Raw genomic sequence first — 14,491 nt, forward strand, 5'->3', positions numbered from 1 at the left:
GATGGGTTCTCTCCATTATCCATTGCATTATTTAGTAGTCTAGCTCCAGCTTCGTTACAGCATGGTAGCTGGCTTCCAAGAATGCGCATTCCAAGATAAAATTCCAATGTGCAAACTTTTATCAAGCTTCTGTTTTGCATCACACTTGGTAATATCCTGTGAACCTAAACAAGTCATGTGGCCAAGACCAGAGTATATGGGAGGGAACTATATGAGGTCCTGACTACCCCAAGGTGTGGTCTGGTATAAAATCAAACCCAACTGACAAACCACTCCCAATAGTAATAGTACTGTTTATGATAATTACCTCTGTGTATTTTATGTTTTAATATTTCCCCTAAAGTTACTTCTTTTATAGTAAGTTCTTCCTTAGATGTCACATATTCTCCAGGAGTTTGTGTATTTCATGACGTGCCATATACACTACCTCATTGTCCTAAACAAAACTAAACAAAAACTCTGGAAAAACTGCCACTAAAAATTCAGCTTATTTATTTCTCTTTTGATACATTAGACCACCTCAAAAATACAAAGGAAGAGAATATGATGGAAACATTAATAGGAAGAATGCTAGATAAGCTAATAGCTTTTCTGAATTTTATGGTAATAGTCTCAATTCCTGTTTTACACAGTGGGTAATAGAAAAGAACATTGGACTGGGAGTCAGGAGACCTAGCTTTTATTCTAGCATCAGTAGTATATATACACACACACGTGTACGTGTGTGTATGCATATACATACATATTTTTCAGTTTAATAATATGCAACTTTTTCACATTGTAAGACCCTTGAAATCACATTGCATTATATAATCAGTGGTATCTTTTAATAGGCAGTGCTTTTTTCTTTTTAGTGATAGATTAAAAATGATATGTAGTAATTTTCATGGTATCTTAGATTCTGTGAAATGTCATAATTTGCTCAGTGGCATTAAATAAATCACCTGAGTTATTGTGCCATAGTGTGTAGAATATATGACAAATATCTTCCAATATAAATCATGAAAAAATTGAAGAAAATATATTAGTGGAAACAGAGGCTATACATTATTTTTTAAAAACCAGTATTTTGGGGCACCTGGGTGGCTCAGTTGGTTAAGCATCTGCCTTCAGCTCAGTTCATGATCCCAGGGTCCTGGGATTGAGCTCCACATTGGGCTCTCTGCTCAGCGGGGAGTCTGCCTCTCCCTCTGTCAATAAATAATAAAATCTTTAAAAAAAAAAAATCGATGTTTTACAGACCTCAAATGTGTATGTATTAAGTATATTTTAAAAATGATAATATTTAGTATTTACATACTAAAAAGATCATTTATACTATTATTCCTAATTCCATTATTATATTTAAAGCCATAAGGAATTACTATCTTTGGGTTATTTTTGTTGTTTTTTTAAGATTTTAAGTAATCTCTACATCCAACGTGGGGCTCAAGCATGGTCCTCTGACTGAGCCAGCTAGGTGCCCCTATCTTTGGATTGTTCTGAAAACAAACTAATGGCAAGAATTAAAAAAGAAAGTGTTTGCTTGAGAGTAGTCCCTCTCAACCCATCCCATAAGAAAATTAAATTCCCCAAGGCATCCACTGCATGTTCTGAATTAACTTCTCTCCCTTGCATCTAGAATGGTACTAGCTCTGTACCATTCTTGGTAGATTGGAGAAAACAGTTATTCATATAATTTTTTGTAGGGTTTAATTTTCTAGTGGAACTCTAATTAGGAAAGGTTTCTTAGTGTATAAGTTGTATATATTTTAAGACATATTTTGCTGTGAATCATATCACTGTTTAATGGAAAAGTAAAATAAAGTCAGTGCTGATTCTTTATTCGTATTAATGAAGCAAGATTTCTGCTAAGTCATACTTTGTTATTAGCCTTATTCTAGCTATTACCTCTACTACTGTACCATTCATCAGCATCAGTAATAAATTAAGTGGTACTTTTGAAAAGTAAAATTATGCTGGTTATAGAAGATATTACTGTGTTAAGTACCTCCTGTTACTTGCTCATTTAATATTTAGCACAACTCTATAATGTAGGTATATTACTCTATCAGTTCTATGAAACAGCAAACTCAGGCATGGCAAGAAGAGAGAACTTGCCAAGGTGAAAACTTGGAGCTGTTATCTGAACCCTGGTAGTCTGGCTTCAGAGACCGTACTGGTAACCAATACAAATACTTCAAAATGTGTATCTCACATATTACTGACTGAAATGAAAATGTGGGTTTACAGAAAAACACAAGATAGGAGGTCTCAGGTTTTTTTTTTAGAAGGATCTCTTATTTTTAATAGGATTAACATTAATCTGAGATGTTTCTCAGAGACTTTCAACAAAATAATGGATAAAGGGAGAAATAGTTGCTTTAAAGTTGTTCTGTAGTTTATGCTTCATATTAATTCACATAGGACTTTAATATAGTAAATTGAAATTAGGAAGACTATCAATGTATTACATTGTACATAATTATTTTACTAATTCTGTAAATAAGTAGTATTTATTTTTCCTTTGTTGAGTATAGATGAAGGAAGAAACTTTGTAAAAGTATTAAGTACTTTGTTCTCCTTTTAGGAAAGAATACCATTTAATCCAGTATTCATGTAGAACTTGCAAAAAAGAACCTCCTCATTTTTCCTCTAATCTAGAAGAAACATTGAGAACTAAAGATTAGTTTTCAAAATCATATTCATTTAAAAATTTCATGTGTTTTCTCATACTGATAAATCCTGTTAGTTGCTGAACTTTGTAAGAGTTAACTCTAATACAAGTCATCAACAGTGTATTGAAATGAATTTAAACACATTGAAGAAGGAAGAGGGGGAAAATTGGTATTATCATAGAAGAACTGAAATGCAGGGTTGCCAAAAAAATTTTTTTTATCATGACTTTTTCAGCAAACATAGTACTCATTTGTGTTTAGAAAACAAATATGATTGACTTTCTCATTTCTTGTTAGAAAGCAATTGAACTGAACCCAAAAGATGCTACCTCAATTCACCTTATGGGTATTTGGTAAGAATATTTCTTTAAATATTTCAGTGGTAGTTACTGTGATCTTATTTTGTAGTATATAATACAAGATGTAAAGTATTTAAAAGTATTTGGCATTCATGAGTGTTTAGTTCATTATATTAACTAGTAGTTGTGATGTGTCACTAAGTTTGATTGTGATCATGTTAACCATTGTAACTCAGATCATTTAGAAATATATGTTAAAATGAAAAAGGCATTAAAATTTTTGCTAGACTTTGAAATTCCTTTTGTTAGGAAAGACTGTTTTTACTTACAAGGCTTAAAATGAAATTGGATTAATCAAACTATATATAGCAATATAGTTCGATGCCCTAAGAGGGTCTTTGCATCTTCAAGGTCTGTCAAATACAGTCTGATTCATCTGAGGAATAAAATAATCTGACTTTCAGTATCTTTCCATTTGTCTAGTGTATAGCATTATTTTGCTGGTATGAGCGGCAAACTTGAGACAGGTTTGCCGCTGTTTTCTTTGGGAATAGTTCGCAGACCTGAGTATTTTATTGTCATAAATAAATGGTGTAGACAGCCCTGTATCTGATTTTTTTTTTTAAAGATTTTATTTATTTATTTGACATACAGATAACAAGTAGGCAGAGAGGCAGGCAGAGAGAGAGAGAGGAGGAAGCAGGCTCCCTGCTGAGCAGAGAGCCCGATGCAGGGCTTAATCTCAGGACCCTGGGATCATGACCTGAGCCGAAGGCAGAGGCTTAACCCACTGAGCCACCCAGGTACCCTCCTGTATCTGATTCTTAAAAAGGAGTTAAATATCCTTCAGGACAAAGGACAATATTAAACTAACAAAATGCTTACTGAGAACTAATGATAATGGCTAGACAGTGCTAGGGAGGTACCATGAATGAGATACAGTTGCTCCCTCAGGAGTTCAGACCCTTAGTCAAAGATGCAGTACTTTTTTCCCTACCTGTATCAGAAAGTTGTCAAGATCTTTGGATGTTAATCATTTGCCTCACTCTTTTCAGTAGGCAGACTTAAATTGTTTATTGCCATTGTTATTTATATATACATATATATATATATTTATATATACATATATATATATATGTTTAGTTTTGTTGGTTTTTTTTTTTTTTTTTTTTTTTACTACTCTGAATTAGTTTTTCTTACCTAAAAAAATAGGGAAAATGATCTTAACTTACTTAGTTCCTTGTAAGGAGTAAATGAGAGAGAATCACCGAGCACCTGGAACAGAGTGAGTACTTAGTGATGAACAACAAATACTGTATTTTCATTACTAGTACTGTTGCTTACTTATATTTAATCACAGAACACATCCTAATTGATGGATCAATATAAATCAGTCTCTGGATAATTCATTGGGAATATTAACCTACTGGATGTTATGTAAAGTGCAAATTGTTTAAACATACCAACAGAAAAAACTATTTTTGTATCTGTTAAGATGCTTAGTTTTTCTGTAAGAGGAAAAAAGATGCAACTGAGATGTCTGTTATTTTATTTCTCTATAGGTGTTACACATTTGCTGAAATGCCTTGGTATCAGAGAAGAATTGCTAAAGTGCTGTTTGCAACTCCTCCTAGTTCCACCTATGAGGAGGTAGTGTGCTCTCCTTTGTTAAGTTAGTACTGATTTCTTAACTGCAGGCCATTCTACAGTGTCCAGATCTGCAGCTCTGAGCCGTGAGGCCTTTGAGCATGTTTCTAACCATCCAGTGCTTAATACTTTTATAATCTATGACTGGTGAGTGTTTTTTTTTTTTTATTTAGGTGAGTGGCTGATGATTCTGGTATAATGTCAGCTGTAATAGCTCATGCCTAAAATCTACCATTGTTTTCTGTTTGAAATCTAAACCATATAAAAGTCATAAAATAGAATAAATTCAGCAGCTATTACTCGGCATGAGTTTTAGATATGTGTTCTACACATTAGCAGTAATTTACCTGGGAAATCGTGTATTTATATAGATAAAGGAAGAGTAATTTGTAACTTTTTTAGAAAGCAGGGTTGCAAGGCTTATATGCTCGTATTTTCAAGGCCTTTTGCTTTTCTTGTTGAAAATAAAATTTGAAAGGGATTTCTGGGCAAACACTAACTTACACCACTAAAATGTTCAGAGTAAGGAAATAAGGCCACTGAAAAAGCTTAGTACTTGTATCATGACAAGGAGCTATTTTTTCTTCTGGCAGGCTATGGTGTAGAATTTGATATTAAAATACTTAGCTGATGGGGTGCCTGGATGGCTCAGTGGGTTAAAGCCTCTGCCTTTGGCTTAGGTCATGATCCCAGGGTTCTGGGATTGAGCCCCGCATTGGGCTCTCTGCTCAGAGGGGGCCTGCTTCCGCCTCTCTCTCTCTACCTGCCTCTCAGCCTACTTGTGATGTCTGTCAAATAAATAAATAAAATCTTTAATAAATAAAAAAATAAAAATAAATAAAAATATTTAGCTGAATAATCAGAACACAGTTGGGAATATGTATTATTAAAAATAATGTAAGGAAAAAAGGTACAGTTGGCTCTACTATAACAAATCAGTTATATTTCTAGGAAATCATACATTATAAAACAGCTTAAGTGGGACAAAAAAGTTTGACTCACAATAACATTTTATGTTTGAATTTCAACAATAAAGGACTTTTAAAAGTTTATTGGTACAACCTATGTATCACTGAGTAAATTTAGCTTTTGATTTTACTAAGTTTTTACGGGTAGTGACTGTTAAGACTTAAGAAGGATCAGAATAGCTGAGTTGCATATGATAATGTTCTTTCTTCTCTGCACCTCATGCTGGTTTGGTACAAGTTCTAAACAGCAATCAAGTTATTACTAGAAGTTGTCCATCTCCTGTAACCTGTGCTCTGACAATTTAATAACGTTCAGTTTTGCTGTGTTAACTTTCACTGTTGATGAGTTGACCTTTATTTTAATGTTTTAATTTACTTCCTGACTTTGAAGAAATGTTTTTTTAAATATTGATTGTTTTCATTATATTTGGACTCTTTGTGTTTTTAACAGGCATTAGGCTACTTTCACAGGGCAGAGCAAGGTAACATTTTTCTATTTCATATACTAATACAGTTAAAATTGTATGAGTGCTTTATAATAGGCATTTTTAAAACAAAAATGTTACTTATTCTAATAATCTTCTCTTTGCACTAAACATTATCAAACAGTTTTTAGTCTTTATTTTATAAAGATCACCAGAGTAAGAAGTAGGCTGCTACTGAGTTTAGAACTACAGTTCTGGAATGGTCCTTTATTTGATATGATTCAACTTTCTGAGAAGAGGCTTTGACAAGTTAACTGTTATTCAAGATTATACAGCCATTTAAAATCATTAAGTTATTTAAATGTTTAGTTAAAAATTTTTTTGAGGTATAATTGACATTTAACATTAGTTTCAGGTGTACAGCGTAAGGATTCAATAATTGCACATGTTGTAAAGTGATTATAAAATCAAGTCTAGTTAATACCTGTCACATTACAAAAAGTTTAATTTTTCCCCTAAGATTTACCCTTTCTCTTTAAAGAGCATTTAGATGAGAAATCTTGTTTTTAAACCAAGCCAGTTTTTGCTTCGTTGCAAATATTGTCGTCTTTTATGAAGAGTTTCATGTCACTCTGGCTTTGAAGAAATGGCCAGTGTACAAAACTGACATCAGCCATCCTAAGTTCATCCTTTTTAATATTAGTAGCACAAACTAGAAGAGTAAAAGACATAAGCACATGTTACCAAATACACCAAAAAAACCCCCCTGCAATTCTATTTCTGTAAAATTAGAAGAAAATTAAAGCCTGTGTATTAGTGAGCCTACTCATACGGACTTCTTCAGATGCTTTTAGGATAGCAAAGCATTTTTTTTTTAAAATTTCTTCTGAAGAGTGGTGTCTGAATGTTAAACCATGTTAGTAATATATTCTTGTTTGTTCTGTTACTGCCTTTTACTGATAACCTCTTGTGATAGTAGTTTTTATATCATGAATATGAATCTGGGAATAAAATGTCCTCAAAGGGATTTAGAAGCATAACTGCAAAGTAGAAATAGAGCCTTAGTGAATTAAGGGTTTGGGGTGTTAAGAAAAACATGGTCAGTAACTCCAGTCATCCTTGAGGTTTTAACACTGTAGGTCAGTTCTTCCAGGTGGTCTTTTTTTATGGACCATATCTGGTTCAGAAGCTCCTCCTAGGCTCTTAAGTACCTGTTACTTCTCCCATCATAGCCCTTATCACACCGTAGTGTGAGTTGTGAGTATTGTTTACATGTCGAAGACTAAATATGGGGATGATGCGGACTTTGTTGTTTTGCTCAGTTTTCCTCAGTGCTTAGCATAATGCTATTAAATTTGCTGAATGACTGAATATTAAACAGATGAATGGATGAACCCTAAGGAAACCTTAAGTACATCTACACAACACCTCATAAATACGTTCAGATTAAAGAAGTAAAGCAATTTTGGGTTAAGGAGTAAATGGAGTTAACCATAAATTATATCCAGGGAAAAGTATGCATTAAATATAGAAGGTCCCAGTTGATAAGAGGAATCTTTATAAAGAATTAATGAAGTTAGTGAGACAGTTCCATGCTTTCATAGGCTTTTTGTTCAGTTTTCCCTGGGCCAAGAATGTTCTCTATTTTTCTGTTAAAATCCTGTTCAGCTGCCAAGGCAGCCCAGATGTAACTTCTTAGAGAGTTAGTTTCTCCTTGGTTTCTCATAGCACTTTAAAATGTGTACATCTGTCAAAGCATCCCTTTCATTCTTCTGTTACATTTTAGTTAATGCTCTTTTGTCTCTCCTCTTCATGATGGATTTCGAAAGAACAGAGTCTTTGTTAAATCTGTATTTAAGTATAACCCACATTTAGTAAATGTTAATCAAATGTATGTATGTACACCTGACCCTTAAACAATGGGTAAAGGGTACATGGCCGCCTGCATAGTTGAAAATCTGCATATAGGGGCGCCTGGGTGGCTCAGTGGGTTAAAGCCTCTGCCTTCGGCTCAAGTCATGATTCCAGGGTCCTGGAATCGAGCCCCACATCGGGCTCTCTGCTCAGCGGGGAGCCTGTTTCCCTTCCTCTCTCTCTACCTGCCTCTCTGCCTACTTGTGATCTCTGTCAAATAAATAAAATCTTAAAAAAAATCTGCATATAACTAACTTTTGGCTCCCCTCAAAGCTAACTCCTTAAATATTCTACCATTGACCAGAACTTTAAACAGTTGTTTAAAATGTATTTTGTATGTTCCATGTATTATAGACTATATTCCAGTATAGTAAGCTAGAGAAAACTAAATGTTAAAAATAAGAGAAAATACAGTTGCAGCACTTTACTGTATTTATGGGGAAAAAACCCTGCATATATTTGGACGTGCATAATTCAAAACTGCGTTGTTCAAGGGTCAACTGCATATATATATCATGATTTCATTTGCTCATACAGCAAGTATGTATTGGGTCCATGTTATGTCTAATTAGGATATAGCAGGTGATAAAAGACATTAATAAAAAGAAAACCCCTGTCTGTTTATAGAGGATACATTCTGTCAGGTACTTCAGTTTGTCATCTATTAAATGGAGTACCTACTTTATAAAATATTATGAAAATGAGAAATGTAATAGAATGCCTAGCACATTAAGAGACATTGAATAAATGGTACTTTACTAATATTTGAGGTTGGAATAGTTGAACAAAAGAGTATTCTAGTTAGCCTAATCTTATATGACCACACAAATATATTATTGGAATTTAGACTGAAGAAATTAGCAACTCTATTCATCTGAGATAATTTTTCTTTCTTATCTATAGTGGATCCAAATTTCTACAGCAAAAACTTGCTGCTTTTAGGAAAGACATATTTGAAGTTACACAATAAAAAGCTTGCTGCCTTCTGGCTAATGAAAGCCAAGGACTATCCGGCACACACAGAGGAGGATAAACAGGTAAAATATCTCCAATAAATTAAGGCAGGGGCGCCTGGGTGGCTCAGTGGGTTAAAGCCTCTGCCTCTGCCTTCTGCTCAGGTCATGATCTCAGGGTCCTGGGATCGAGCCCCGCATTGGGCCTGCTTCCCCCCTCTCCTTCTGCCTGCCTCTCTGCCTACTTGTGATCTCTGTCAAATAAATAAATAAAATCTTTAAAATAAATAAATAAAGGCAGATAGGTTTCTGCTGAGGGACTATTAAGTAAAGGTGAATTAAGAACTTCTTTAAAAGTATAATTTGTCTAAATGTATCTTGTTGAAAACTGTTCATTTTGAACTCATTAACATTTCTGTTAATTTTATGTAGTGTTTACTGTCATAGAGATTATGAATTACTTGCTGCCTTATTCCTGTTTGACATGACAGATCAAATAAGATTTCTAAAATAAAAGGCAAGTGATGTGTACTAATGTGGACGAATTCTCTTAAGAGTCTCACCCAGTTCCGTTTAGTTTTATTCTCATAATGTGCTATCTCCTGATGGGAACGCTTAGAAACCACAGCCCGCTTTATGAACTTATTAGGTTTTGCAAGTTTGTATCTATGCCGTACACAGTTTATTTATAACATGTATTTTTCCATTTTAGATACAGACAGAAGCTGCTCAGTTGCTTACAGGTTTCAGTGACAAGAATTGAGAATTTTTCAGAGAAGAAAGCCCACGAAATATCTAAGAAACATTGCCTTTTCATGAAATTACAAAGATAATATGTGAACTGTAACTGTTCTATGGCTGTTTTCTCGGTTCCTTTAATGTGACCACTTAACAAATTAAATGTACAAAATTCTAAGTTTCTTCACAGACAACGAGGCAAAAGAAATAATTACCAAAAAATTGGTAGAGACTTCTCCCTGGCTCAGAGGCAGAGATATTGCACATTTAGGACACTAGCAATACAAAGTGGTATAAGATTTCTGAAGAGGATGGATCACATCAGAATGGGAGATCAAGAAAAGAAAAAGCTTTGTGGAAGAGGCTTCATTGGGGGGTGTGCATTGCCAAATTGGACTGATGCAAAGTTGAGATCTTGCAGAGAAGGTGCAGTGAAAATTAGGAGGTTAGGATGTTGAGGGTTCTTGGTATAAAGTAGTTAAATGATGGATCTTGGAACCAACCTGTGTAAGGAAAAAACTTAAGTCAGGAGAGGACAGAAAATGGAGTGATTTTTTTTTTTTTTTTTTTAATGTGACATGGTCTTACAAGTGAAGGATTGATTTTGTGACTTGACAAAGCCCAGATTCTCTTCCCTAATGTGGTGAAAGGAACACAGACAGAACTCAAGGGTGAAATAGAAACGAAGATGTTTTACATAGGCAGGACAGTATTACTTGAGGCTGCAGCACTGTTTTGTAAAAAGGATTATCTTGAATCCTTTGAATCACTTAGATAAATCAAGAGTGCATGCATAGGTAGATTTTCCCCCAAGGGATTTGGGAATTGTAAAGTTAACAGTGAACCATGAGGGTGTGGGCTGTTTGTGTTATCATGCATATTTTCGAACAAAAAGGAAAATGAAAGCCCTGGACTCTATATATCCATCTCCAATTGCTAATCTTCAGCTATATTTTACTGTTTTGTGTGTGTGTGTGTGTGTATTTCTAAACTTTTGAAATTGTAGACAGCATACTTCATCCCTAAGTACTTAAGCATGCATTGTCTCAGAATAAGGACATCCTTCTAAACAAACAAAAGCCCATTAGCACAACAAAAAGTTAGCAGTAATTGTTTAAAATCATCTTCTAATACCAGCCATATTCGTATTTTCTCAAATGTCCCAGGAATGGCTTACCAATTTTAAAAACCAGGATCCAATCAACCATACATTGTCTTTGATTTTCGGCCTTAGTTTTTAAAAATCTAGAAGAATTCTCCCATTTTTTTTTAATCCCACCATTCATTGACTTTTTTTGGAGAGGCCAGTCATCTTAGATTCTCTCTCATTCCAGATTTGCCATACCCCACTTTGGGAACCACTGTTTCATCTTTTCAGTGACTGATTAATTTTATGTAATTCGATCTTCTTTGCCTAATTGTTATCACTTCTCTGATTTTTTACCTCTTTCAGTTTCATTTCCTTGGCTCTTTGAATTTCTGTCTTCATGTCTCTATTGTTTTCTTCCTCAGATACCTTTTGTCTTCCCTTGAGATGTTTGTCTTTTTCTTCCATTATTTCACCCTGATTTCAATCAGCAGGCATTTCACATTTTCATGTAGTTTGTCCAGTTCTGAGTTTTTTAATTTTTAATTTGATTTGATTTTGATTTTTTAATTTTTAATTTGATTTGATTTTGCTTTTTAATTTTCTTAGTTTTGATAGTTACATTTAATTCATTAGTACATTGTGTTAAAGAATTTTTTGTTTTGTTTTGAGCACCTTCATCTGAAATTTTTTCCTTTTCAATTTTTTCTCTAGAGTGACTTTCAGTATTTTCTGGTGATGTGTGTGTGTGTGTGTGTGTGTGTGTGTGTGTGTGTGTGTTTTGTGTTACCTGCAAAACCAGTTATCAAATGGGAGGTGAAGGATTTTGATTTGTTCAAGAATAACCTCTATGAAGGCGTTTTTGTGAAATGAGGTATCTTTCAGTAATAAAGCCTTTTATGGGTAGGGGTCTGTCTTCTGATATTTTATAGTGCTTTTAAAAAATTGTATTGCTTTGTAATCATTATAGATTCATAGGAAGTTTGGGAGTGGGGAGGAAGTAGAGCGGTCTCAGAGGTAAACCTCTACCTACAAGTTGAAAATCAGGTCTAGAGCCCATAAATCTTACTCAGATTTTATTTCTAAATGCCCTCACTTGTGTATGTGTTCTATGTAATTTTGTCAGTATACTTTTTTTTTTTAAACTGTGGCTATAATCAAGATATGGAACTGTTCCACCAAATTGTGTAAATCCCTACTGCTAGTCCTTTATGGTCATATCCATCCACCACTTTTCCTCCTTACCACCATCCCTAATCCTGGCAACCACTAATTTCAAGACTGTTTTATAAATGGAATGAGATTATGTGACCTTCTGAGAACTGGCCTTTTTCATTTGACGTAATTTCTTTGAAACCCATCTGCATATAGTCAGTTGATTCCATTATACTGTTGATTATATTTCATCATATAAATGTACCCATTTAACCATTCACTGAAGGTCATTTAGGTTGTTTCCAGTCTTTGACTCCTATGAACATTGGGTACAGATTATATCAACACCCAGGAGTGCAGTTGCTGGGTCCTAACTTATAGAGCTATTATCTTCCCTTTTTCCCCCTTATAAACTAAGGGATAACTAGCTCCCTTCGCCAAGATGCCATACATTCTTCAGAGTCTGATTGTGTGCACTTTGTCTCTTCCTTTTGACTCCCAAGGGGTCTGATTCACCAGGTCTTACACTGGTTCTTGGCATTTCCTCACAGTTGAGACCTATTACTTCTGGGAACAAATCCTCGGACCCCATTATTCTCCCTCCTGTGCAGTCCCTACTTAACTGTGTGTGTTCCAGATGTGACTGCTAGCTGGAGATGCTTATTTCCCCACATGCATGATGTGAACGTAAGTTTGTAGTCGTCTATCTTGTAAACATATTACAGACATGGGCTATAGGTAATTATAATTACCTCGCCTTGTGGATATGTTCACTTCCTTTGAGGACTGAGAATAAATTTGGATATACTCTATAAAAAATCTGAAAGCTCTCCATTAATAGCAAAATTTTCCCAATTGAGAATTTAATCACAGATTGTGAACTAGCTATGGATTTTGTAAAAATGACTCACTTATCTATAAAATAAGCATCATTACAACAAAGAAAAAGCAAAAACACACCAAACCTTAGTTGTGAAGATGAAAGATAATACATAAGTATATACTGTTATCAGTAAGTATTTTTAAATGCAATTATCTGACTGTATTCTTCTTGGTTGAGATTTGGGAGAGAAAATTTGGAATTAAGGAGATGCCACTTTTTCAGTTGTACATTTTTGCTTCTATGTTATTTGAGCGTTTTTTATTTTTTTTAATTTCATGTGTTTACCATACGATTTATTTTGGACTGTGTGTACCTGGGCATTACTGTACCTTAAGTTTAATGAGAAGAAGAAATAGGAGGAGGGGTGGATAACTTTGCCAAGGGCCATGAACTTTTAGTGAATGCCTTGTTCTGACCCACTGCACTGCCCTGAGAATAGTCAACTGTTTTATCCTTTGAGGAGTAAACAAGTCAGTAAAAAGGAGCCTCCTTAATGTAGAAGGCTTCTCTGATATGGTCTGGGCTTTTTCCTTGAGACCATTTATCTTAAGTTTGACTTTTAAGTTCAATAGATTAAGAATAAACTGGGGAGTATTTTATAAGACAACCTTTGTTCTCTCATCTACATATTTAAATGAATTGATTTTTGACTTCTGCAATATCATCCACCAGGGTTCAACAAATACTCAGACTCAGAAAGTCGGTAATAGTCTTACTCAAAAGGCTTAAGATAGGAACCACAGATGAACCAGCAAGCCAATGTCAGGACTCCTTAACATTTTAGAAATGAGCTTATAGCAGCAGTCTGTGTAACAGAGCATTCACACAGGTCCAAGAACAGGTCACAGCTCAGGGACCTCAGAAGGGACATGCAGTTACGGATTTCCTCTGGCAAATCCAAAGGTATGGTTTATTATCAAGTAGGAGATTTCCCAGTCCAGATGAACTTACCAGTCAGGGTCATTTTTAATAGAAATAGTACTGCCTAATAGTATTTTGACACATAATCATGCCATCTAGTTTTAAAAAAAAATAGGAGGCAGGTGATTAACTGAAGGCTGTGAGGTTAAAAGGTTTATTAACTCTTTGAGCTTTAACTGCCACTTACAGATGCTTTCTTAAGCAGACAACTAATCTGACTGATAGAATCAGAAATTATGTTGTGCCTCTTATCCATTCATTGGGCTCAGTTTGGTGGTGGTGGTGGTGGTGAGTGTGTGTCACTGAAATGAAATAACAATATGAATCTGTCTCTGAGCCTCATTCTTTGCCTGTTTCTTCATTGCAGGCATAGTGAGCCTGTCTAGCCCAGCACAGGACAAGGATGGGAAAAGAGGAGAGAAGGTGAGAGGCAACCCACCTTCTCTTGGTTTTCTCTCACCGCCCCTTGGGTGTATGAATTAAGATACAATAAAATCCTGCCAGTAGGCTTGGTTTTCTATTGAGTTTGAAAGGTGGAATGCTCCGAGTTCTCCAAAAGAGCCTTCTTCAGAAAGCTGGTTTGGTCTCTGTGGGTTCTGTGTAGCCTCAACTGGTACACAGTAATTTCTTACCTGAAGTGAGGGGGTGGGGATGGGGGGGAACCAGCACCCTGAAAGCCTCCTGTCTTCAATTAAATCTGCTAAATGGTATTCTCACATTCTCACCTCCACTGAATGATGTTCATCAATAACTTCTGTCATGTCATGCAAAATTCATTGAGCAGTGGGGCTTTCTACAGTAAAATATAAGTAGCCACTTTGAAGACTGGTCATCCTCTATCACA

General features: G+C 35.0%; 2 protein-coding genes across 3 annotated transcripts in view; one reads left to right on the top strand and one right to left on the bottom strand.

The window, feature by feature from the left end:
* The window catches only part of RMDN1 (regulator of microtubule dynamics 1), a 51,233-nt gene extending 37,067 nt beyond the window's left edge, over positions 1 to 14,166 (top strand). Inside the window, exons 6-11 of one of the 2 annotated variants that reach the window (XM_080800213.1) lie at positions 2,955 to 3,010; positions 4,519 to 4,606; positions 6,023 to 6,053; positions 8,814 to 8,947; positions 12,395 to 12,530; positions 14,015 to 14,166. In XM_080800213.1, the coding sequence (XP_080656339.1) occupies positions 2,955 to 3,010; positions 4,519 to 4,606; positions 6,023 to 6,053; positions 8,814 to 8,947; positions 12,395 to 12,493 (408 nt within the window). In that variant the 3' untranslated portion in view covers positions 12,494 to 12,530; positions 14,015 to 14,166. Of the gene's footprint in view, positions 1 to 2,954; positions 3,011 to 4,518; positions 4,607 to 6,022; positions 6,054 to 8,813; positions 8,948 to 9,575; positions 11,593 to 12,394; positions 12,531 to 14,014 lie in introns of those variants that run through there. The other variant, XM_080800214.1, reaches the window with a different exon arrangement.
* The window catches only part of WWP1 (WW domain containing E3 ubiquitin protein ligase 1), a 118,998-nt gene continuing 113,935 nt past the window's right edge, over positions 9,429 to 14,491 (bottom strand). Inside the window, exon 25 of the mRNA XM_080800212.1 lies at positions 9,429 to 10,104. Within this exon, the coding sequence (XP_080656338.1) occupies positions 10,080 to 10,104 (25 nt within the window). The 3' untranslated portion in view covers positions 9,429 to 10,079. The remainder of the gene's footprint in view (positions 10,105 to 14,491) is intronic.

Source organism: Martes martes (genome assembly GCF_963455335.1).
Source record: "Martes martes genome assembly, chromosome: 4".
NCBI classification, from domain to species: Eukaryota; Metazoa; Chordata; class Mammalia; order Carnivora; family Mustelidae; genus Martes; species Martes martes.